Genomic DNA, 25,725 nt, shown 5'->3' on the forward strand with positions numbered 1-25,725 from the left:
GTTAGAATGCCTCAGTGAAAAACCTATTGAAATGCTTTGCTGAAAACAAACCTCCTGTTCTGTAGTTTTTGTACCATTCAAATGCACAGAATAATGCAGCAGGAAAGGAAGGCCTAGACAGCAGGCAAATCCTTTTCTGTGGTTTGCTTAATTAATTGCTCAGTCCATATGCCACTGAAAAAAGGCACTATTCACATTCTCAAAACAAATCCTATGATGTTAATTGGCCTCAGGGGATTATTTGCACAAACCAAGGTATGGGCATTTTTTGTGTTTCAATTATTTTGGCATTTTTGTCTACTCCTTCTAGTATCATCTGTTAATAAGCTCTGGACATAACACCCTTACTTTATTTGTCTTAGTAGGAAACAACACACAGCAGACATAACTTTAAACCACAGAAAGAAGGTAAAAGGATTACTTGAGTCAATTCTTATTCATTCTAACTGTATGTGACTAATATTTCATACCAGGGCTCAGACAAAGGTAATTGAGGTCTCATAAAATTCACCCCTTTCCATTCTGAAAATAAAATCAGAGTGCCCATGGAGTACCAAATTAAATCTGTAGTGATTCCTGAATATTAAAGTTTCAGTTTTCAGACAGAGACAACTCAAACTCATAATTATTATATGGCACCATATATTAAAGATTCAGACACAGTGAGACTCCAAGACTAACTCAAGCAAATCTTCAATATTCAGTCAAAAAACTGTAAGTAAAAAAAGAATAAACAATACTCCCTTTTGATTGTATTTATAAAATGCAATATTTTAAGATAAAGTAGGAGAAATTATCAAAAAATCAAATAATAATCAATTAAATACATTGTATAAAATGGAGAAGAGCCTATAGACAGAACAATTTAAATATTATTGCATTTAAAAAAAAGAATTCCAAAATACAGTGGATCCTGAATGCATGAACATCCTTATTTCTATCTGAAGATTAAAAGACTCAGCTCCGGATGTTATATAAGATTTCTGGTTCATGAGCAGCTCTTAAATGAGAGCTCTCTCTGCCTAAACTCTAGCTAAAATGAACAGTAATTTTCAGACTTAGTTTGACTTCTTAGAGGTAAACTCAAATACAGATTTTATGCTACAGAGACTTTAAAGAAAACAATGAATGTCAGATCTCAAGGGTCTCACAGAACTCTCCAATGCCATTCACACTAAAGGGTCCCCACTTGTTTCAGTCTCAGGGGAAATTAACTCAATGCTACAACATGACAGAGTATATTAATTACAATGGATGACTTTGCAATGAATACTATTAAAAAGAAACAGCTTATTAAATGGTATCAGCATTTTATTGTAGCACCCTACCAATTATTCAAGTAGTATTTAATATAACAACTGAATATGATAAATTAATGTGATACTAATATGAATACCAGTGAGCAATACCTCAGTGAAGATTTTACTCAAGTACTATTATTAATGCACTATAAAAAGTCAAGTGCCATATGAAATTTAAGAAAGGAGCAACACCACTTAAATATGAAATTAAAATATATAGGAGCACTTTCTTTTCAGCTTTACCACTTAGGAATTCCATCCAGTTGAAATGACTCATGGGGGACAGGAAATAATGCAGGTTAAAACCCAAACCAAACAAAAAAAGACCCAGCACTCAAAACTGAGTCTATTCTTTGAAGTGTTGTCTTTGAACTCTCTTCAATCCTTACCAGGAAAGGCTAGTTTGAGCTGAATATAGTGTACACTGTGTAGTGCACACAAATAGTATTTTCATTGTATGTCATACACAGGTAAAATTACAGTTTCTTAAAGAGATCGTGAGCAGGAAAAGTGCAGACAAGTAGACAGAAGCAGCTTGCAAATCAATATAATTGTTGAGATAATCACATAAAGGAGAGTTGAACAAATTCAAATTTTTCTTCCCTCTTATGAGACTGGAATGTTAAGGGTGAATAACTCAAACAATCATTTATTTGCAAAAGCAGCAGGGTGTTTTGCTGAGACCATGCTTGCACCCCCTCAAATGAAGGGAGGAGGAGGCATTTGGGATGTGTGGTGGTGAAACCTCTGATCTCTGTAAGAGCAGCCCTGGTGCAGAGAGGGTGAGCACCCATTGCCAGAGGATGGCCACTGCAAACCGCCCTTTGTTTAGCAACAAGCTGATAAGGGAAGCCAGATAAGGGAAGAGGCAACTGGCTCAGATGTAAAACTTCATTCACAGGGAAGTTATCAGGACAATCGGGACAGGTATTCATCCCTTCTGATAAGGCATGACTGGCTACACCATGCTGAGAAACATTAGAAAATGTCATGAATGTCATAAACCATCAAAGACCCACGGAATTTTATGTTGTGGGTGCTTCCCCCACCCTCAGTGGATGAAGACCACAACCACACTTTGAGCAGTAGACATCCAAGTTGCAGCAGTTTCATAGCTGAATCCTCGTCCAGTGATATCTTTTCTCTCCACTATCTACTTTTATCCTTTCTTTCTCTTCTTTTCCTTATATATTTTCTCAAATGATGCTTTTTACATTTCCATAGATTATAACAACAGTGGCCACATACCTTTTTGCCATTGCAACCAAACTGTTCTAAAATAAATGTGCCCCCCCCATAGATAGATAGATAGATAGATAATATATATATATATATATATATATATATATATATATATATATATATATATATATATATATATATCTCCTGGCAATTTAGTGTTGTTTCACTCTAATCTTAAGAATTCTTGCTGTTTCTCTCACACACCACACAGAGGCAAATTACCTTCCCCTAAACCCACTAGCCAGACCATAATTTTAACATCAGAGAGGATCCATTGGATATGGTGGAGTGATCAGTGTAGTACAAAGATATTTAGGGTTTTCTGGTGTGACTTGGACCTGCTCAAAGGTTTTCTGTGGGAGAAACTCAACCTCAGAGAGGGTTGTGAGGAGAAGGACATTGACTCCCAATGGGTTACTGAAGGGTGTAACTACCAAGAGCAAGTCAAATGGTGACTGTCTGCTTTTTCTGAAATTATACTGATATTTTTTTCCCCTCAGTATGACCTGGGTACATGAGAGATGATGAAAGGTTTTGTGGTCTAACCTGGGCCTTTTGAAAGGATTTCCCTGGAAGAAAGCCAAGCTGACTCTCAGAGAGGGTTAATGGGGTGAACGACATTAACCCTCTGCAGATTAGTGATAGATTTAAAAGGAATTACACCCAAGAGGAGTCAAATATGGCTCATCTCCTCCTGATGAAATTAAAGTCTTTTGAAAAGAGAAGGCACCTATATCTGAGCTCTGTACTTGGCAATTCACTGTAACAGGATCTCCACTCTGGTTTTTATGCCTTGCCCTCTATAATCAGTCAAGAGCATACCTTTGTCAAGTGGGAAGGAAAGAATGAAATGTCTCCTCTCTTTCAGAATTTCATCAGTATATCCCAGTGCATCATATAAAGGAATAGCAAAACTCAAAAGCTCACCTTTTCCTCACCTTTTTAGAGGATTACTGCAAATGATAAAGTCACATTTGAAAAAGTGCCAAGGAGATAAGTGTGTATCAGATGCATGCATCTGACACTGGGGTCTAAACTCCCTTCTCTGCCTCAGACCCTACACCTTGGCCACCTCTGGAAATGTGCATACTCATAGGTACCTTGTTCTGTTAAACACTTCTGCTTTTGCACATACCCCACTCCTCACCAAGTCTGAGAAGACACAGGTAACCATGTAGGTATTTTTCCTTTATAGAGAAGATGAATTTAAGGACCTTGTCTTTGAATGCTGTGTTTTGGCAGACTTACATAGTCAGCAGATGTGAAAGTGAAAAATCTAAATTGTATCCATGTAAGCAGCTGATATTTAGAGAACAAATTCTGTTTACTATATGCTAGTTTAAGCTATATAGCAAGTGATTTAAATCTGTTTTAATATGAAAACAACCTCTTAATTTTATATCATTTCAGAACATTGTAGATGCTACTTCATGTTATTTGTCCAAGAATGTATCTTTTCTCTTTTCTTTTCTTTTCTTTTCTTTTCTTTTCTTTTCTTTTCTTTTCTTTTCTTTTCTTTTCTTTTCTTTTCTTTTCTTTTCTTTTCTTTTCTTTTCTTTTCTTTTCTTTTCTTTTCTTTTCTTTTCTTTTCTTCTCTTCTCTTCTCTTCTCTTCTCTTCTCTTCTCTTCTCTTCTCTTCTCTTCTCTTCTCTTCTCTTCTCTTCTCTTCTCTTCTCTTCTCTTCTCTTCTCTTCTCTTCTCTTCTCTTCTCTTCTCTTTTCTCTTTTCTTTTTTCATCAGACTCAAAACAATTGTTGTAAGTTGAAACAACTCCTTTATATCCTTCCTAGATGACAGAAAAGTCTCTCTTACCCTTGCAAATGGAAGCTTTCTGTCATTTTTATGACCTCTAATGAACTAGAGGTTCTTTTTTTGAACTTTTTTTTTTTTTTTTTTTTTTTCATTTTGTTTTCATGGTCTTCTGGTTCACCAGTTTGTTTGGTTTTTTTTAGGAATGCCTCTCTTAACCTATGAGTCTTTCAATTCATTTTCTAACAGTTAACACAACTTCAATACAAAGTATTAGAGAGATCCTGAATAGTTTGACTTCAAGCAAACTCTAAAGTAAGAAAAGTATGATTAAAAGCATAGTCTTGGGTTGTTAAATGAGATTTAGAAAATCTGCCTTAGTAACAGATTTCCTGGAAATAGCATGTGGATCCATTTAAAAGGTTAGTGATGACAATATGATAACATCAGAGACCTGATTGTGACAGTCTTTTTACGTCAACATGAGCCTCAGAATCAGGGACTTCAATAGACTTTAATAAGAAGTTGTTCCATCTCATGTCTGGACACCACTGGTCACTGAGCTTCTGAGATTCACACAGGTTTGTGGATAGGCAGAGGTGCATGACTGCCTTGAAGATTCACTCTTGGGTCTGTACTCTAGGGGGACTGCTCACTAAAAGCTGGGGTTTGTCCTCAGGAAAAAGTAGTCAACTGTGAAATGTAAGTGAAACTATAATAGAACTGTGTAATTATAGGTAGAGGAAAAAAGAGTTATTGCTGGAAGGAAAAGGTGGTAAGAATAAGCATCCACTGTCAGACAGTTTTGTCTTCACAGTCATGAAATAAGTATAAAGGTATGTATTTTTAAAGGTATAGACAACATTTGTGACTATGAAAAGCAAATGACATAATGGAAATAAATTATATATGTAGAAGAATATATATATAGTGTCAGTAACCCATCATAACCACAATTACTAACAAAATGCATGCTTTGGAATGTTTTTTTTCTGGAAAACACTGGAATAATAATTAAAGCAATAATAACAACAAAATAACAAATAATATCACTGGATAAAATGTAAACAAAAGAAGGGGACAAAAGCTGTTTTCTGGTTGCAAATCTCAGCTAGACAAAAGATATTCAGGAGAACCTTGTCTGTACTCCAGTAGCTTGTTCTTCGCCCACACGCACAATACAAACCCTATAATTTTAAATGATAAGTAAATTATCCAGAAGTAGATCTGGAAAATTAAACCATCACACACAGTCAAACATACCAATTACAGTAGCATACCAGATGATAAGGTTAACATCCTTACAGGTCACAAGTTATTTCAGAACAGTTAAAACCCAGATATTTACATCAATACTCCCAAATCAAAAGATATGGGCTAGTGACATTTCTTTTCAAGCTATTCTGCATGTTTATCTTCTGGGTAGCCATGTGTCAGTATTGCTAGAAAGATATTTTTCTCTTGACATTGTCTACAGACATGTGCTCATTACTCAATTCTGCGCATTGTGCAAAATAGAAAAGTAGCAGAGTTCCCCTAAATGTCACATTCCTCTCAGTTACAGTGAATTTCAAGGAGAGGGGTAAAAAGAAAACTGTGAATGTACATTGAGACAACTTACCACCACAAACAGCTATATACAGGTAGACTGACTTTTTCTCATTCAAACTACTGTCTATGTCCTTTATACTGTGGGAAACTGCAGAAAAGCCTAACCATAGCATACGTGCTGCAGTGAGTCACTAGTTCAATAAAAATCGTGTGACAGTTCTCCCAAATGCAGTTACCATGTCTGGAAAGATGGGAAGCAGAAGTCTTGTGTAAAAAAGAGCAGACTGTCTCATCTGCACTTATCAGCTACTAGGAAAATTGTCAGGGAAACCACCATTGTTATTTGAGTGTTTTGAGAAAGCTCTTAGAGGAAATGAGAATTTTTTTTTATGGATGACCCCACTACCTTCTTATAAACAATTCAAGAATGAGAAATTCTCTGTGAGGAGATTGGCAGTCCCAGTGTTCCCACACTTGGCGTATAGACGTAGAGGGACAGGTTGTTCTTGAAAAGCCAAAACACGTCAATGTAAACAGAAAATTCACTAGACAGGAAAGGGATTTGCTTCTATAGGAAAAGTACCCCTCTAAAGAACAAAAAAAAGAAAAAGTTTAGTCTTCTGAGATGGGGGAAATTTGACACTACCTTGGGTAATTATAAGTGTTCCTTAAACAGTGCAAAGGGAGTCATCTGTAAGTGCTGATCTGCACACTTTTTATCACTAAAGCCCTTTTCCTCAAATAGTAGCAAGTAGGTGGCTGTGGGCACAAATTGCTTTCTAGTCAAGGGACAGATCCAACAGGAGGACACATTTAGAAATGGAGTGGCAACTCAAAGGGAAACTCTGTCTAGACTCTTCAAAACTTTGGGGTCAGGTGGAATAATATGCAAAACAACTTCAAGTGCATAGCTGAGCTACACAAAATCATTCTAACTGAAAATACAAAAGAGTGAACAACTGACATAAGAAAATAAGATTTGCCAGTCCACCTGTTTATGAATATGAATCTGATTTTGCAGGTAGATTTGGTGGTGTGTTTTGTTGTGAAAAGGAGGGTTCTTATGGAAAAAGAGGGTATGCTGCTTTATTTTGAGAGCCAACCAACTCCCAGGCAATCAGACAAAGAAATCCAGGGAGAGACCGTCTACCTGCACAGCATGGGGAGAAGGCCACTGAAAGTCATGATAAAGTATGTTGTTCATACAGGACTCAAGGTCTTAAATTAAGAATAGCAGCCTCATGATGTTAGGCTAACTAGACCTCCCAAGCTCTGTTTTTCCTTTACCTGGAAAATAACAGTTCAAGGAAGATGAAAGGGTGGAAAGGCACAAATAGTTCCCTGATGAGGAGAACTGCACAGCATGTTTGAGGTAACCCTAGAGGAAGGCCTTGAAATTATTTACTTGGATGGAGAAGGATAAGACCTTTGGAAACCCTGCTGGTTTGTTGGTTTTTTCAACAGCAGATGAAACTGAATACAACTTCTGTGATACAAATCAGCGTGTGCTTGCATGAATGTTTAGTTTATAACTTAAATACAATTAAATTTGAAGAGCTTTCATCCTGAATCTGATTAAAAGATTCACGAAAGACTGTATTACCATGTGTCACAGAAGGACTCAAAAATGATTGTTGATGTGTATATATCATGTACAAGAGTTTGATCACTGTAGAAATGACAATTAGGAAGTAATAATCAAGAAGCTACTACACCCAGTAATGTATTTATGGATTTGTGCCACTGAACTGAGACTAGTTTTAATTCTGAATGTACATTCCAAATCCAGCAGATTTCTGGACAAGCCATTGCTTTTCACTTTTCTGAGAAAGACGTCTTTGTGTGAACTCCTTTTCAGGGTAAGAGGATATCTTCACCCCTAATGTCTTAGGTGCCATGGCAACAAGAAAAGGGACTCCTGTAAATCCTCTCAGTGTTGTGAAACATATCACTTATGAAAGCAGCTATGACGAGCGTTGAGTAAGTCTTTCCTTCAGTTTCACTCAGCTGCCTAGCAAAGTTTCTTTCCTTGCATTTGTCTTAGTTGCATTATATATATTTTTAGCTTGCTACACTACAAGAGATCCAATGAAGACATAGGTTGAGTTAAAGGAGTTATTTAGATTATCTTATTTTAGAGAAGTTCCACTTGTCTTCGTGTATTTTATAAAAGGTTTTACTAATCAGTTAAAAAGTGAGATCTCAGATGGATTTAGTGACATAAGTGTCTCAGGGCCAGCTGAAAAATTTACTCAAAACTAAATATAAGAACAAAAACGAAGGGTTGGGCTCTCTGTAAATAAAATACCATTTCAATATGAATGGCAGACATATCACATATACACAGGATTAGATGTGTATCACTAAATCATGCTTGGGAGAACATACAGGCATATCTGTGTCCAGCACAGCAAGTGGTTATATTAGGCCTATAAATTCAGAGCTAACTCAATGGCTGATATTTCATTAAGATAATTATTGATACTTTGATGATCTTTGCAGCTTTTTAACATGCCATTCACAATACAAGGATAACTAAATGAGTGTTTTCAAGATATCAGGCATGAGTCTCTTATTACTATAGATCTTTAGGAAAGGCTTTCTAAAAGTTAATAAAATTTACAAAAACATAAAATGTCTCTTCAGCACATGATAACAATATTTCTGCAGATGACTAAAATTTTATGATATCTAAAATAAACTAAATATTTAAGTGGAATATAGAGAAGCGCCCTAGAAAGAGAGAAACCCCAAACAAAACAAATGAACAAACAACCCAAACCAAGCAAATATCCCAGGGCTGCAAATAGATTAAGACTTAAATCTAGAATTTCCAAATAAATGGCAAACTCCATATTATTTTTGTTTCTCTCTCACCTGTAACATCCTTTTATCATGGGTTAAATAACTCCATTTTAAAACAAAATTTGAGATACTTTATGTTTTTCTATGTATCTTGCATGCATATACAATGTAGATGACTTTTTCAGATATCAAGATTCATCTTTTTAAAATAAATAAAATAAAGAAGCTGAAGCTGAGTTTCTCCCTTCATGAAATAAAATCTTATTTAAAACAAGAACGCTCTTAAGGAAATCCATATAGAGGTGTGTGGAAGTATTTGGCTTTTCAGAAGCATTATGTCAATAGCAGGTGATAAGATTCACTTGACATGGAGATAAAACCATCTCACAAGTACAGCAACTGCACACATTTCATAATATACAGTCCTAAAGCTTTTCCAAGAAAAGAACTGTTTGCTGAATTTGAGTTTGTAGCTACTGATGTCTAACAATAGCACACTAATTTAAAAAATAAAGTTTAAAAACCCTGTGATGCAGTTTACAAACTGTAAAAATCCCAAAAAGTTTAGAATTACAAGAAAATCAACACAATATGAGAAAAAGACCCTTGAAATCAGCTACAGAGCTCTAAAGTAGGGTATTTTTACGTAAAAGCTCTAAATATCTTTTCTCTACCCCAAAAGACAAAGTGTGACATTTATAACTTAACCGTGCCAAACATAAAGTTTAATAATTTCTTTTACATTTTATCTCACACGATATTTTGATTTTATTTGCTGGCATAATTCTACTTATTCTCTATATTTTTGTTCTCTAAATAAAAGCAACATGCATTACTTGTATCTTGCACTGACTTTAAAGGCTTTACAGCTTGGGGATCAGCTGTTTCAACCCAAGCATTTGTTCCCTGCCCGGTTTTCTGACACGTGCCATGTGCTATTAAGGACTTGATGAATGAAATGAAAGCATGTGACCACCTACCCACACACCTTGGCAGAGGTGCACTCCACACACGCCGACCACCTCCCAGGCACGTGAGTCTGTTGGCACCTTCCAGGCGGTATCCAGGGAAACAAGAAAAGATCAAGGAATCGCCAACCCCAAAGTGAAAACCAATCCGCCTGCTGAAGGCAGGAACACCAGGATCATCACATGGCTCCAGATCATATTCTGCAGACAATAAAACATAATATATTATTATCAGGACAAGTTGTCCACGTGGAAAAAAGCAAACTTACCAAATTGCCTGCAGTGTGTGAGCATGGAACAGCTGGAAAACATGTATTCCAGAGCTGTGTTCTCCACTAAAACCCAATACTGTTTCTATACATCTATTATGCCTGTATATACAGTAATTATATCTCTAATGTGTCCTTTCCACACTACATCTATTTACTTAATTTCAAGAGCCGTAATCAGCTTGTACTGTAAGTGGCTTACTCTAATTTTGTTTAATTACTTCCTTTGTATGTAATTCTAGTTTCTTTTCATCTGAACTCCTAAACAGCTCTAGAAGTGAGACTTACAGTTGAAAGAAATCATTGTGTAATGAAGAAAATCTATTTAAAAATCAAACAAAAGGTTAGGTGAATGAAAGACATATGAACACATTTTCAAAAAGTGTGCTTTTATAATTACACATTAGGAATAATTCAGGAGGAGTCAGAATAGACTAACAGGGAGAAAATCAGGATGGGTATATAGGAAGATAATAAACTCAGAAAAAAATATCAGCCACCCATTTCCCCATCTCCAAAGAACATTCTGTGGAAGTATCACTTTCTGTTTATCCCATTTACTCATATAATTTTTTTTCCTTAGATATCCACTAGCAACTACTTTGAGAAATGTTGAAAGAGAACAATTAACATCTAATGGAAAAAGTTTGATTTTATATTCTTCAGAATATGATCCAAAAGACCCAAGAGATTCCTTCTGGCAACAGATAAGAAAAAAATGTTTTCTAGAACATTAACCTTGGAGGTCAGTAAAAAGTAGGGTCAAATCTACCTATTTAGAGGAAGAGACTCCATTTAGTCAAGGAAGCAACTAAACCAAAGTTTCTGCATGAGTCTTTAAACAGCTGATATATGGAATAAAATAAATAGATAAATCCTTCCCTTTAGTAAGTGCCTTGTAGGAAAGTTCTAAATATTAGAGGCAATCTATGAACTACATCAGTTTCTGCTGGTAAATGTTGTAAGTTTAGAAAACATATGACATACTACCTCTGCTCAATACTGCAGAGGCCAAGCTAGGCATGGAGATACCTTGTAGCATACCTTTAGGCACACACAATTTTCAGGACAAATTTCTATGTCTGATGAATTCAAAACAGGTGTTCTCACTAAACACTCCTTACTAAGAAGAAACATATTCTGATTGGGGGAAAGTACAAAAACAGAATCACCTATTTGTTTCATAAAGTTAATGTACCTCATAATATTTCTCAAAATGTGTATTTAATATAAATGATGGCATATGCTGGCTCTGTATGTTGTAGTAGTAGTAGATAGGACATAAACCTTCAATTGTGTTCCACAAGTTCTGTGATCCATATTTTTTGTTACTGCACACTTTTCCCCCTTGCATCCAAAATATTTTGTGTCTTTTTCTGTAACTTGGCTAATGCTCTACTCTTTTGACTTAGTGATAACCAACTTATCAGAGAAATAATTAATATTTGTATTTACGTTTCAAACTTGTAAAACTGCTGACCTTTGCTTAGGAGAATCCAAAGTATCCAGAATGAATGTATTTTCACATTTAATAGGAATAAATCCAACACTATTGCTGTAATTGGTGAGGTAGTTTATTCCTTTTTTAAATAAGCAAGCTAAATGAGATACATTGTTCATAAATAGCATGGTCATCTGTAAACAATTCTCAACAAAATTTATTGGCTTTCAGTTTTTGAAAAATGATGTGGGAGAGTTGGATGGGAGTTCCTTATGTACTCCTTCCACAGAATATACATATGCATGTGCTTTTCAACTAGGGCTTCATTCAACTAGGGCATATGTGTCATGGGACAAGTGGGAGCTTCAGTCAAGCCCTGCTTTAGCCTCAGAACTCAGCAGCATCTTAAATTTAAGGACTTAGTCTGCTCCACAAGTTCTAATGATGGTAAATCAGGTCTATTTATAAAAAATAATTATTTATTAAACAGACAGAGATAACAGACCAAAGATCCTAATCAGAATTACTACACAGTATACAACTAAAGAACTACTAGTAGATTACAGCCTAGCATAAAACAGTGCACTATTTCAAGGTACCTATAATTAAAGCTAGCAAAAGAAATAGTACTGTAATTTACCAGCAAAATTACAATAATGTATACAGATTTCTTCACTTAACCCCTGGGGAGTAACTGTAAAATAGGCATAACTACTCATGGGAGAAACTCCACACATTTTCAGGATCATGTATAGAGGATTTCTGAATTATGAAAGTTTGGTGTGGCTTTTCTAGCTTCTGAGGTGTCTGTCAATAAGAAATCCAGCTTACCTTCCAGATCACACTTCAAAATTAAGATGTTTATTGGCAATTGGGAGATGCCAGACTACTGGCCCATTTGGCTATGGCACCAAAATATGTCACTATAAGACAGCTCATCCTGCTTGAGTTATCTGACCAGCTAACAAACAACAGATGAGCTCTTGTGGGGGTGAGATACCTTCAGACCATATGCACATCTGTAATTCTACTTCGTAATAATGGGAATCTTAATGGAAATCTTAAGGAGATAATTTGTAGAAATACATCAACAGCTAACAAGTGTTTTATCTTTATATATACATTTTCTATTTCAAAATCAGTCTTGAGTTTAACAGCCCTTTGTGAATCTGAGTTAGCATACCACTGCTTTTTTAAAGTTTCTGTAATTTAGAACAAGTTAGTTCCTTTCTTCTGAAGCAGTACCTTCTAGCTTTGTAACTTCTTCCCCTTAATTTTCCTCCAGACTTCTTTTTTAACAATTTTAATGTTTCTGTGAGGATAGGGAAAATGTAAAATAGTCGAATCATCAACATTCATCTCAATTCTCTTGGTCACCTTTTTAAACCTTAACCATTTTTTTATGGTAGAGACTATACAATTCTGATTAACTCTTTTTCTTTTTACTTTATGGTGTTTCATAATGTTTCTGTTATCTGCAAGTGAAATATCACCTGGAACAGTTTCAGGATATTTAGCAGAATGGAATTCATTACCTGAAAATGTTATGTTGAAACCTTCGTAAGAAATTGAAAAATCAGATATAAATCGTAGCTGTGCAGTAAAATTTCCAAAGAGGCCAGCTTTAATTGTAGGAGGTAAGACTGAGCCAGTTAATCTGGCCACTGGTTCTGTGAAGCTCCCATCTTCAGTGATGAGCAAATAGTCATGAGAGCTCTCAAGGTGAAACGTATGAAAAACCAGCTGTACACCTTTAAAAGAATTTAAAAGGGAGGAAAGAAAAGCATTTAATAGCAAGATTTTCTATTCCTTTATATGTAGGTAACACAGAAAGCAATTCTTATGTTACATGGAAACATTTTGAGAAAAAGTTAGAATCAAAACCTGAAATTCCTAAAATAAAGTTTGCAGAAAGCACATGAGGTCAACTGAATATGTGCAATGTGGATGCTTTAAAGCTCACTTTAAATCAATAGTTCCCATAACAGAATCAATGGCATTCAGTGCTATTTCTATACAGCTCTCTGAAAATTCAAATTTGTACAGTTTACATGTTATTCAAGTTCCTGTATGTCTCTTTTCCTTATAATATCTACCTTGATTTCATTATTAACTGGGAGACATGAGGAGGATACTTGGCTGATACTTGGCTGAAATTTTGTATTCGTGTTTTATTTTGCATTTCCTTCAACACAATTCTGGATTTTAATTCTAAACTTCAGGGAAGTTTCCAAATACAAGGACAAATCATGTACAAGTTTTATGTATAGTCTTACATAAATACAGATTCATATTTTCTGGAACTCATCCTTTACCTGACAACATGACTGTTTTTTCATTTGCCATCTTCCAATCAAGTAATGAATTAAATTTTGACTTAGAGTTTTGTTTTCCAATACAATAAATTTTCAAATACAATAAATATGATAAATTTATAAATGTACTGTGTTATAAACATCCTTCTTAGCACATTTTCTCATATATTTTACATTTAAAATGTCTTACGAGTTTTAAACAAAAAAATACAGTCTTTAATAAGATTTTAAAATGCAGAAACTTCCCATATACTTCTCAGGAAATTTTTATTATGTTTTACTTTAATGGTATGTAATGTTATTAGTACTCTCTGGGCTTTTTTCCTTAAGTTATTTTACACATTCCCCTAATGGATAAGATCACAAGATCAACTATGCGTTCAAATATTACTCTACAGTATATGTAACAAAAAGATACATATAAGTTTTTGCTCTAATGGTTTATGTCTGAAATGTAAGGATACCAATACACAGATCAGATCTGTTCTTTTATGCTTAACAGTAGTGTATAGCCATCAACAAGTTCCTGGCCCCTTTAACTGAAAGAAATTTAGAGCTATTTAACAAGTAGTAACCTTTTCCCCATATTTTACCTCTTCTACTCTTTTCTGTTTTTATAAGACTGAAACACATTGCCTCTGGAAACTATTAAAACAAATTCTTCCTTTGAAAAATAAACACAAACTGGAAATCTCACCTTTGAAGATATTTATTTTGGGAAGTTATACTTCTTCTTCAAAGGAATGGCAGAAAGTTCTGGTTTCATTCATAAAGGACATTTTCTTTTTTAGCCATCTGTGTCTTGTTTTTTTTTATTTCTATACAGACATTATATACATGCAAAACATATTAGATACTTACCCTTGCCATGGGACACTTCAATAGTCCAAGTGCAGTTTAAAGAGTTTGGGTAAAAATCAGGAAAACCTGGCGAAAGAACAGTTCCACTCCTCCCATGAATATATCCACCACATAAAGCTTGAGGGGAAAAAAGAAAAAAGTCACACAAAAAGCCTATCTTGTAAAAGGGTTTGAGAGAGACAAAGAAAGAGAGTTAGTTTTTTAACTACACTTAAAAATAGAGTCAAGGATTAAACTAAGAAGTTAATTAATCCAAAGGCACAACATTTCTGGCAACAATTTGTTTCCTTCCAAACTTGTCCTTGAAATGGAGATTATTTTTCATCTACAGCCTCTGCTTTTAGTAAGCACAATACAAAATAAGTTTTTGGTTTTTTTATTGAAAGTATTAATTCCTGTTGCAGTAGTACGTAAGAAATAAGGGGGGTTTTTTTGTGAAGTAACTCAAAGAATATGTTGCTGCTGCTTTTCTTTCACTAAATATTTTGAAACGCATGCATGCAACTGCATTTTTAATGAACAAAAATACTTAAGTAAAAAGCAAATTTTTTTCAAATAAGTAAAAGTTTGATGATTACTGTGATGCTCAGGGGGAAAAGAAAAGTGTAATTCCTCTTTTTGCAAAGATTTAGATTGTCCCATCATAAGTAATTTATTTGTAATTGAATATTTTGGAAGACATGAGAACTATGCTAGAAAACATTTTATGCATAGTAGAATTTGCTAAACTAGGCTGTTCAAATTTGCATAGCAAATTAATTAAAGTTTAAGATTTCCATGCTGAATTGCTCACAGATCTTATAAATACAGCATGACTGTGCTTTTCACTCATCTCTTGCTGTCCAGTTTTTATGCTGTTGTTTTATTTAAATTTTAATATACTAAATATTTAAACAATAAAGCAACAAAACATTCAGATGCTTTTAGTCTTCTTCCTCACATAGAATGATAGACTTTGCCATTAACTAGATGGAAAATACACATGACAAAATATTCAATAAACCTGCAGTACCTTTATTTAGATGCACGGTGTATATACATATAGTTGGTTTATAGCTTGAGTTCCTTTTTTCATTTTTATTAGACCAAGGTTTTTGTAAAATTTTTTATTTTTTTAAATTTATGTTAATTATATATACTTATAAGTAAGTAGAAAAAAAGGAAATGCTTCCAGCCTGGTTTTATCTGAATATAGTTATTTCTGCATGCAAGTATGAATTAAAACACATTTGACTAAACCCACAGTAAATATATAGTTGCTAATATTTAATTATAAAAAACAGCATTAAAGACATCAGGTTTATAGTGCCATAAATGAAAAATCATACATTCATTTAAAAATTCTTATACTGTAAACAACACAGAAGGAAGAAAAATATTTGACTGTGCAACATTACTGAAAGCAGGTATTACATATTTCAAAATCATTTACATATTTTAAACAAAATTAAAAATATGGAATTTATGTGCTTTAATTTAGGTCTCACACAAGAATTATTTTCCACCTTGTCCTTAGCATATTTTGAGAATTAGAGGGAATTACTTAGAGGGAATTTTAACTACCTTGTATTTGTACACAGGTTTATTTCTTCTCTGTTGGCATGAAACAAAGCAACATGCTTTTTCCCTTAGGCATTTATTCTGCTAAATTAATTTCTGAAGTTCGAATTTTAAGAACATCAGTACTCTACAGATGAGTGCAAAATGCTCATTTCCACCTCAGTTAAATCTGTCAAATTCCAAAAATTTGGGTCACAGCTTGTTAAGCCTCAAAAGGCAAATATACAAACAGAATGATTACCAAATAGAGTGTGGGTTCTATTCCATGTTTTTAGACTAGTTAATACAATGGAGTTTAATCTGTGAGGAAAAAAGGAAGAAAATGAATGTATGCTGAACCCTTGTATGTTGCTTGCCTAGAGAACATACTCCAGAAAGGCTTCACATTTTCTCATACACTCACATGAAAGTGAGTGAAGGACCTGGGAAAAAAAATCTCTTTCAGTGAGGGAAAATTAACTAGCTCTTCCTGAAGTTCAGCAGTCATATGAAAATTAAAAAGTTAAATACTGCTATTTTGACTCAAAAATACATCAATTCATTTTATTATGAAATAAGTAGAAAAAGAAGGGAATACTATTCAAACTTCAGATTCCTTTGCATTCATCAATCCATCAAGGCAAAGCAAACAAGGAAAGAAACCCATAAAAACAATTAAAAATTCTAAAAATGTTTTGTATCTGTACTTGTAAAGGAGGAGTGAGTTGCAGTGATTCCACGGCGACTGAGTTTGCATGCTAGCATAGCTAACTTCTATAATAACCTTTTTGTGGTTTGGATGTTTTGGGCACGGGGCCAGAAGGCTGTAGTGAGAGTTAGAAGAAGAACACTAGTGCTCAGATTTAACAAAACAGTTTAAAACAGAGTGAGAAACCAAAACACTTTGCTGAATTTAAGTTTGCCCTCTGACATTCCACTGTAATCAATGAAAGCCTTGGACCTGAAAAGCAAGCTACAAATACATAAATGCAAGTAATTCACTAAAGCAAGCACCTTTCTTTGCTGCTGTTCTGTGGTTTCTATAAAAGGGATTTTGTAGCAAATATACAAGGATTCCACGAAGAAATTGATTCAGATGTTCACAGAAACAGACCTTAGCCAAAAATTCAGTTACAAAAAAGGACACGGAAATATTGGTGAATACAGTTGTGCTGGTTTTGGCTGGGGTACAGTTATTTTTTTCCCAGTAAGGGGCTGTGTTTTGGATTTGTGCTGAGCACAGGGTTGATAATACAGAGATGCCTTTGTTATTGCTGAGCAGGGCTCACACAGAACCAAAACTTTTTCTGCTTTTCATTTCACACTGGTGAGGAAGTTGGGGAGACTGGGAGGAGACACAGCAGGGACAGGTGACTGCAGATAACTCAAAGAATAACCTTCACCATATGTCATCATACTCAGTATAGAAAGTGGGGAGCAAAAAGGAAAATGGAGAAGTTCAGACTGATAATATTTGTCATCCTAATTGACCATCACATGTGATGAGGTCCTGCTCCCCTGGAGGTGGCTGAATACCTGCTGTCCTTGGGAAGCAGTGAATAAATTCCTTGGTTTGCTTTGCTTGTGCGCACAGCTTTTGCTTTTGTTACTGAATTGTCTTTATTTCACCCCAGGAATGTCATCACTTTTAGCCTTCTGATTCTCTTCCTGATCGTGCTGGTGGAGTGAGCAAGCAGCTGTGTGAGGCTTGGTTTCTGGCTGTGGTTAAACCATGAAGTAATTCAGTATTTTTAAAAACGTGTCGTGAAAGCTCTAGAAAGTGTCATACTTCATATCCACCAAAACAATTAATAAACTAACCAACATTTCAAAACAAAAATATGTTAAAAAAATTAATTACATTAGCTGATCATGGTCTATCTGTTTTAGTTTTATCTATTTGTTTTTATCTATTGAGCACCATAAATTTTAAGCAATCATTTTAGTATGCAGTATTTGGAGTTTAACATATAAATTAAGTTTATTTGCTTTGTTTTGAAAGTATTAGTTGTATGGCACCATTTTGATTCACAGTTGAACAGTGGCACCCTGCGACAATCCGAATGTTTCTATTTGTGAATATGTGCCTGGTTTTTTTCAGTACTTCACTGAAAGCTGATACAGAGATATAAAGTATGGCTTTTAATAACAATAAAATAATTTTTAAAGTGTGGATCTTTCTGCAGTTGAAGGGATGCAGTAGCAATGAGAAGCTTAATTAGTTCTGAAAAATAGTAGATTAACTTTTGTGGACTTTAAAGCTGCCATCAGAAGAGCTTGACACTTACCATCACAGCTGGGTAACGCATGATTCCACTGATGGTTCCTTTCACATACGAGAGGTTCCTCATCACTCAGTGTATACCCTGGATCACAGCTGAAGGTCACTGTGGAGCGGATATTGAAGTTGTTCCCATGGCGATGGCCATTCACAGGAATTCCTGGGTCAAGGCAGGAATCTGATTCCAGAGTGACACCTGAAACACACAGATTTAATTTTCGTTTTTTACTTTTTTTTCAGATAGTGAACACAGAAAAAAACCAAACAAAACACAAAACAAGGAAGACAGGAGAAAGAAAGAGCCTCCAAAAGATTCTAGTTAGCACTGCCTGAGAACTGATATGGGATATAAAACCCTTTCTCTGGCTGTTATCTGACTCACAGAACAGTTTTCCAATTTTAAGTTTCATAGAATAGAGAAGCACAAATGAAACAGAAAAAGACTGGAGCTTTAAGGTATATTTTGTAAACCAATTAAAAACACCAAACCAATAAAAGTACTAGACATCTGAAACTATATGTAGATACTACATATGAATAAAATTTTTGCTAGTATATAAATCAGATTTGATTATTTAATCTATTCAGTTTCTGATACTGCAGGAAAACTCAATTTTCCTCTGCATAGTTGCAATTATTTGGTACAACAAGAAGCAATGTCAAAAAACTGCACTTGAAGAGCTCACAAACTACTAAATTCTTACAGATATTATCCTATGCGTGAAAAAAAAGAAAGACAAATAATATAGCTTTCATAATTGTATAACTCTTATCTGACAGAAAGAGTCTCTGATAATTATGTCTTACAGGAGAGATTAAATAGTTTTTGGCAAATAAACCTCAAGCCATCCACTGAAAAAAACTCCCTGAAATTATCAAATGAAGACTCATTAACTGCACATTAGACATTGTGCTTCTAGTGATAGCAAATGATTGTAGAATTTAATAATATAATGAGCAATAATGTATACACGAGAGAAACAAATAGAGACTCTCTATTGGGATGACAGGTATTTATTTCATTTTCTGATACTATGTGTGGTGAATTAACCTCATCTGACTTCCAGTTCCCCACTCAGCTGTTCTCTCATTGCCCCCTTCCACAGTACAGTGGGAGAGAATAAGGTAGATAATAACATGAAGAAACTCAAGGGCTAAGACAAAGACAAGAAGATCACTTAATAATCACCATCACAGTCAAACCAGTTGAGAAAAAATAGTTTAACTTATTGCCAACTAAAAATAGACTAGGATGGTAAGAAACAAAACCAAGAACTAAAATAACTCGTCACCCTCACCCCTGTATTAGGCTTGCATGACCAAGTGTTAGTTAGTAGACAGGGGCGACTACAGGAGTGGCTTCTGTGAGAAGTTGCCATAAACTTGCCACATTTCCAGCAGAACCAATCCCATCTGGCATCAGGATGGGCCTGCTGCTGGCAAAAGCTGAACACCTCAGGCATGGTGGTAGAGCCTATGGGATAACATGACTAAGAAGGACACAAACAGCTGCTGGAGAAAACCAGCAGCCATAGAGTACAGTGAGAACGTGAGAGCAAAAATTCTGAGACACTAAGGTCAGTGAAGAGGAAGAGGGAGGAGATGCTCAAGGTTTGGAAGCCCCTCCAACCCGTCCTGAAGATCGGGGTGAGGCAGCTGTCCTGCTGCAGTCCAAGAAGGTCCACAGCACATCAGAGATCCACCTACAGCCTGTGCAGGACCCCACTCTGAGCAGAAGGATGCTCAAAGGAGGCTGTGATGCTCAAAGGAGGCTGTGATCCTGTGGGAAGGCCACACTGGAGCAGGCTCCTGGCAGGATCTGTGCCCTGGTGGAGACGGGAGTCCAGGCTGGACCAGCTGTGCTGGCAGGACTTGTGACCCTGTGGGAAAGCCACACTGGAGCACTCTGTTCCTGACAGACTGCACGGCATGCCAGAGCCATTAAGAAGTGTAGATCAGGGGAAGCATTAAAATTTTAAATATTCATTGAAGACTGTCTCCTGGGGAGGAATTCAGTGCTAGAGGAGAAGAGTCTAAGGGGTCCTTACACCAAGGAGGAAAGAGCAGCAAAGATAATGTGTGATAACTGATCACAACCCTCATGCCCTCTCCCCCTGCACCTCTCAGAAAGAGGAGATAGATAAAATTTAAAGTGAAGCTCAGCCAGCGAAGAACGGAGAGTTAGGGGGAAGGTGTTTTTAACATATGGGCACCTGGGATCTAGCCAAGGTTATTTCACCCCAACTGCCTTCTTCACAGGCATTTCCTAGTTTCTTAGTCCTGCAAAGGGCTAAGAAGGTGCTGGTCCTCTCAGCTGCTTGTGCATCTCTGTTTCTGTGGAAGCTGTACTCTCAGTTCACTGCTTCTACCCTGCCCTGTTTATCCAGGACTACCATACAGCCTCAGGAACAAAGTAGGAGGAGTTCAAAACTAAGGAAAAAATTGATTTATCAGGGCATAAAATGAAGGTTTCAGAACTACAGATATGAGTGTTGGAAGCAGGACTACAAATAAAAATACCATAAATAATGACTCTAGCTTTCACAGAGGAATAGTCTCTGTACCCTCCAGCTCTTCTTATATCTCACTTAAAATTCAGATTTAGAAGCCTATGATCTAGTTTTCATGAGGTAACCCTGACATACTTAAATTCTAGACATATAAGTTTCTCCAGACTTGACTGCATATTCTTAATGCAAATGAATCCTGTTAGCTAACACAGTGCATTTTTAGATTCCCTTTGCCTGGATAAAATTCCTTAATATAGTCTCAAAGAACCCATTTAAGTTTATAAGATTATGCACTGTAAATGTCCTTAATAATTTCATCCGTATGAAATTTTAACTTTCATACACATTAGTTTTATTCCAGACAAATCATACCTCATATTTTGAAATATGTCAGTATAGGTGGAAGTCAACAGCAGCACTCCTAAAATTCCTTCTTCCTCTTAGGGCAGCCTACCACTCTGAACACATCAGCTGCTTTGGCATTCTGAGTCATGCATAACAGGTAAGCTCACCAGTTTCTTTTTGAAATGATAATTCAAAATTACATTGACTCCATTGTTTCAAATTTTTGCAAGAAGACCAAAAGCTATAGGAAATTTATCAACTTCTGACTTCCTGACTGAAGTAGTAGTGTTAAATAAATAAACTCAGCTCAGGCAACAGCTTCATCCCCAAGGGAAAATATTCAGTATGTAAGTTTCAGCAGTCATGAACATAGCTAGAAGAAATAATTCTTCTTTCCCTCTTTGCATGAAGATTTGATTATTTTTCCTAATAGGGGATAACTTTAAATAATGGGCAATACTAGAGTCTTGACTAAAAAAAGGTATGAGAAATTCTGGCACAACAGTGATAAATGTGGTTGGAAAGTAGTTGAAAAGAGTTGATTGAGAAGGAGCACAGGCAGTAGATCAAGATCTAGGACAGGCTGCAATTATTAGCTACTTGGGACCATGACACCATTATCACACTTTACGCCCTGCCTAGCAAGTCATACTTTTTCTAAACAAGTACAAACCTTTCAATGACTCCTTATGTGTCATATTTTCCACATTAGTAGCCTTTTACTCTTTTTAAACTATGTCACAAACTGGACACAATAATCTCCCTGCTCATCAAATGAAGTGACATAAGTTTTCAACAAGTCCTACATAAAACAGTTCCATAGACAAAACAAATGTATTTTCTGAAATTGTCTTTTAATTTTTTAGTTGGTTGAATACAATGTCTAGAAGATTCCACTTTTTGCAGTACTACTACATTTTTCTCTGGATTACATAAGTTCTGTGTGGCATCCAAATCTTTTTTTATTGTATCTCTATGTTGTATTTGTACAAGGCATTTCTCCTTCCCCATTTAGGCTTAACATATTTCTTTTTAGAATCAAATTGGTTTTGTTTTACACTCTTTTTTCAGTTCTTCTAACTTGTTTTGAATTCTAACCTTCTCAATCCTACTGCTTGCTATAACTGTAGGTTGAAATCATTCTCAAATTGTAACTGTTCTTATATTGTCATCAAAATCATTAATAAAATCTTTTTCACAGCATCACAGAAACCACATAATTTAGGGTGGCAGGAATCTCTGGGGGTCATGTAGTCCAACACCCCTGCTCAAGTAGGGTCACCTAAAGCTGTGTGTGGAGGTAGATCCATTTCTGAATGTATTTTTAGTATTTCCAAGGATAAAGATTCCACAGCCTTTCTGACAAACTTTTTCCAGTGCCTACTGTACTTTATTGTACACTTATTGTACTGTAATAATTTCATCTAAACTAAATTTCTGTATTTTTCCCTGAAAGATTTCTAAAAGCCTTATGAATGTGAGCACAGAACTGTTTCCTTCCCTTTGCATTTCCAAATCTACAAATGCAGTTAGACTGTCAAGAAAGAAATTGAGTTGGTTTAATGTAATCTCTTTTTGTCAAAGACAAATCATTTACTTCTTATCATTTTGTTTATCAGCTTGAAACTTGTATCTTTCAAGAGCAAAGATAAAACTTATGTCCTTGATCCTTCTGGTGCAAATATCTTTTTTTTTCTTCTTCTTCTCTATCCTTGCTTGAAAAAGTGTGTGCCCTTTTGAATTTTTTTTTTAAACTTCCTTACAGATTTGAATTTTCAGACATAATTTTCAGTGGATTGGTCCTTCTTCTTTGGGTCTGAGTATAGCACAGGGAATTTCAACAGTTCCTGAATAAAATATATTTAATTATTTTAGTATTGTGTAGTAACCTCTCTCCATATGCCTTACTCTTACCTTGAAAATGTCCACTTAATTATGTTAAGTAAACGGTAAAAATTATTCTTTTCTGCAAAAGCTGCAAAACAGGAACAAAACATTTAGTCTTGCCTGTGACCACTGATTTTTGGTCAAACTTTTTCTGAGTAATTTTTTCCCCTTATTTGAGTATTTTTATAGATATTTTTGTTATTGTCTTTCTATCTTGTTCTTGGAACTAAATATATACTTTACATTTTTGTGTTTATCCTAAAAGATCTGGGTTATTCTTTGATTGCTATCTATAGTAATGTTTTAATATTTTCAATATCTACATTATTACCTCTAGAGTTATGTCATTTAAAGGAATTTTAAATAGGTACAGAAACGTTTCTCAAGAATTAAAAAAAAAAAAAACAAAAAAAAACCAAAACAAACACAAAAACTCCCAAAATGAAACAAAATCAAGGAAAAGCAATATAAAACAAACAAACCAAAACCAAAACAAACCCACCAAAAAACAAACAATAGTTTTTCTGTTCGGCTTTTCATTCCATTTCCTTTATAAGTGACTTTCAGAATTCATTTGTAAGGACTGAAGGACATTCACCCACCAATCTGCCAAATTTGTGGTTTAGATATTTGAAAGCCATTAATTTCATCACCATGTTGGTTCATTCTTTCACTTCTCATGAATTTTAAACTCTATTATTTTATGGTCACTTTTCCAAAAACTGCCTTTCTTATTTAGCCTCTGTATGGATTCTTAGCCATAGTAAAATGGACTGCTGAAACAGAAAAATCTTCCCCAATATTTTTCCGGTGACTGTATCCTTCCACAGAAAACTGTCTGAATCTTTTCCTCATATCCAGACTATTCAAAGGATTATTTTTTCCTCAAATGAAAAAGTGTAAGGAAGTATTTTGATGCTATGTTATCATGGCTGAAATTGATTGTGGAGTGTCTGACTGATTTCAACACTTTGTCAAATCCATGAAGATTGCATATTTTGGAGCTTAAAAAGTTCTTTTCTGAAAACTAATCTAAACAAATAACTGATTTTATACACTGTGAATAAAGGATCACCTCTATTTTTTATATTATTGATGATTTTCATTTAAGAAAAATCACAATATTGATTCTGGAGATTTTTTCTAGTGGTCTCAATAAGAAATGCTTTTTCTAAGATAGGTAATCTTTGATGTCAAACCAATTTCGCTGACTATGTAAGAGAATTGTAATGTTTGTCAAATATACATTGATGTAGAGTGTAATATGACTCTCTCAATGCAAGACTAAAACATGATCTAGTTTTCAGATAAATTTTAGGATAGAAGGAAATATTAGTCCACAGAAAGCATGGACTTGGAAGTAAAGCATTTGGATTTAAGAATTAATTCATCAATTTTCTTTGCGAAATATCATGTTGTCTTATGTAAGGGAAGGAAAATTTCTAACATACTTTAATAAACAAAGGAACAATTTTCATTAAAGGAATCTGCAGGTAAAGTATTTCTATCTGTTTTCGTTTAAGAAAAAGATGAAGATTACACAACCTACTTCACAGAATGAAGAACCAAACCCCCCTCGCAAAAACAAACAACCAACCAGCTAAACAAACCCTACTCGAAACACAAACTAGGGAAGCTGAGAGATCAGGGAAATGTAATTGAGGCATGACCACACTTGACAAACTAAAGATTAATTATTTTTAACAAAAAATGAATATTTTATCACTAGTTTTACTTATGGAATATTTTAGTCACTTCATTATTTTTTTGCTTAAAAGCATAAGAGTTAATCTACACTGTCTGCATTAGCTATGTTTGAAGTGTCATCGAAAGGCTGAATGACAGAAATTTGAGGAATGACCAAACCATTTTTTAGGTCCTCCACAGTTACTTTAATGGGTTACGTATTTATTAAAGCTGTATTACAGTCATATTTTAGCTTAATAGAATATTACTGCCATCTCAGATTCAACTCAGTTTAGCTTATATTGAACCTTTTATTATAAGCAAGGTGAAGAGCCTTCTGCTTCACAGTGTAGTGATTTACTTTATCATCAAAGTTATGACTATAACTGGAAGATTTTAAAGATACTTCTAAATAAGACAAGTATTTGAACTTCCAAAGAAAATATTCAGAAACTCTTCTTAAAATCTAAAATTAACTACCTTGTCTCTACAAATTTAAGAAATGTGAAACAAACAGAAGCTCTGTTGTGATATCTTTAAAATTAGCAACTTCTATAGTTAAACCTCTAAGGGAAATCAAAATATACTTTTAGTCTCCTGTGTTCCTGACAGATTACTCAAGGCTTCCATTAGGTCTTTCTGCCTGGTTTTGCTCTGAAAACATTGACTTTATCTACTCAGCACCCCCATGTTAGTAGTTGTTGTGATGACTCTCCCTCTGCGATGCACACAGTTGTCAATACAGAGTGAAAGATCACAGAAATGCTTCAGGAGCTCCTGATGCTGACTAGCACAAGAAGATAGACTGCAGCAAAGTTCAGCTGTGTTACATGAATATACAGAACACAAGGCAAAATGGAGACAATTTAAGCTCTGTGAGAAATCTAAAGTGAGGAAAAAGACAACATGAACAGTGAGGCTGCAATTAACTTAAGAAGTCTTGTGGAGCAAATGAACTGACATAGGTGTGAAGTG

General features: G+C 35.0%; 1 protein-coding gene across 1 annotated transcript in view; it reads right to left on the reverse strand.

Annotated features, from left to right (window-relative positions):
- The window catches only part of CSMD1 (CUB and Sushi multiple domains 1), a 1,074,318-nt gene that overhangs the window by 219,461 nt on the left and 829,132 nt on the right, over positions 1–25,725 (reverse strand). The window contains exons 18-21 of the mRNA XM_063389341.1: positions 18,330–18,518; positions 14,503–14,619; positions 12,862–13,077; positions 9,629–9,817 (exon numbers count right to left, since the gene is read on the reverse strand). Of these exons, the coding sequence (XP_063245411.1) occupies positions 9,629–9,817; positions 12,862–13,077; positions 14,503–14,619; positions 18,330–18,518 (711 nt within the window). The remainder of the gene's footprint in view (positions 1–9,628; positions 9,818–12,861; positions 13,078–14,502; positions 14,620–18,329; positions 18,519–25,725) is intronic.

This window comes from Prinia subflava, chromosome 2 (assembly GCF_021018805.1).
Source record: "Prinia subflava isolate CZ2003 ecotype Zambia chromosome 2, Cam_Psub_1.2, whole genome shotgun sequence".
Lineage (NCBI taxonomy): Eukaryota > Metazoa > Chordata > Aves > Passeriformes > Cisticolidae > Prinia > Prinia subflava.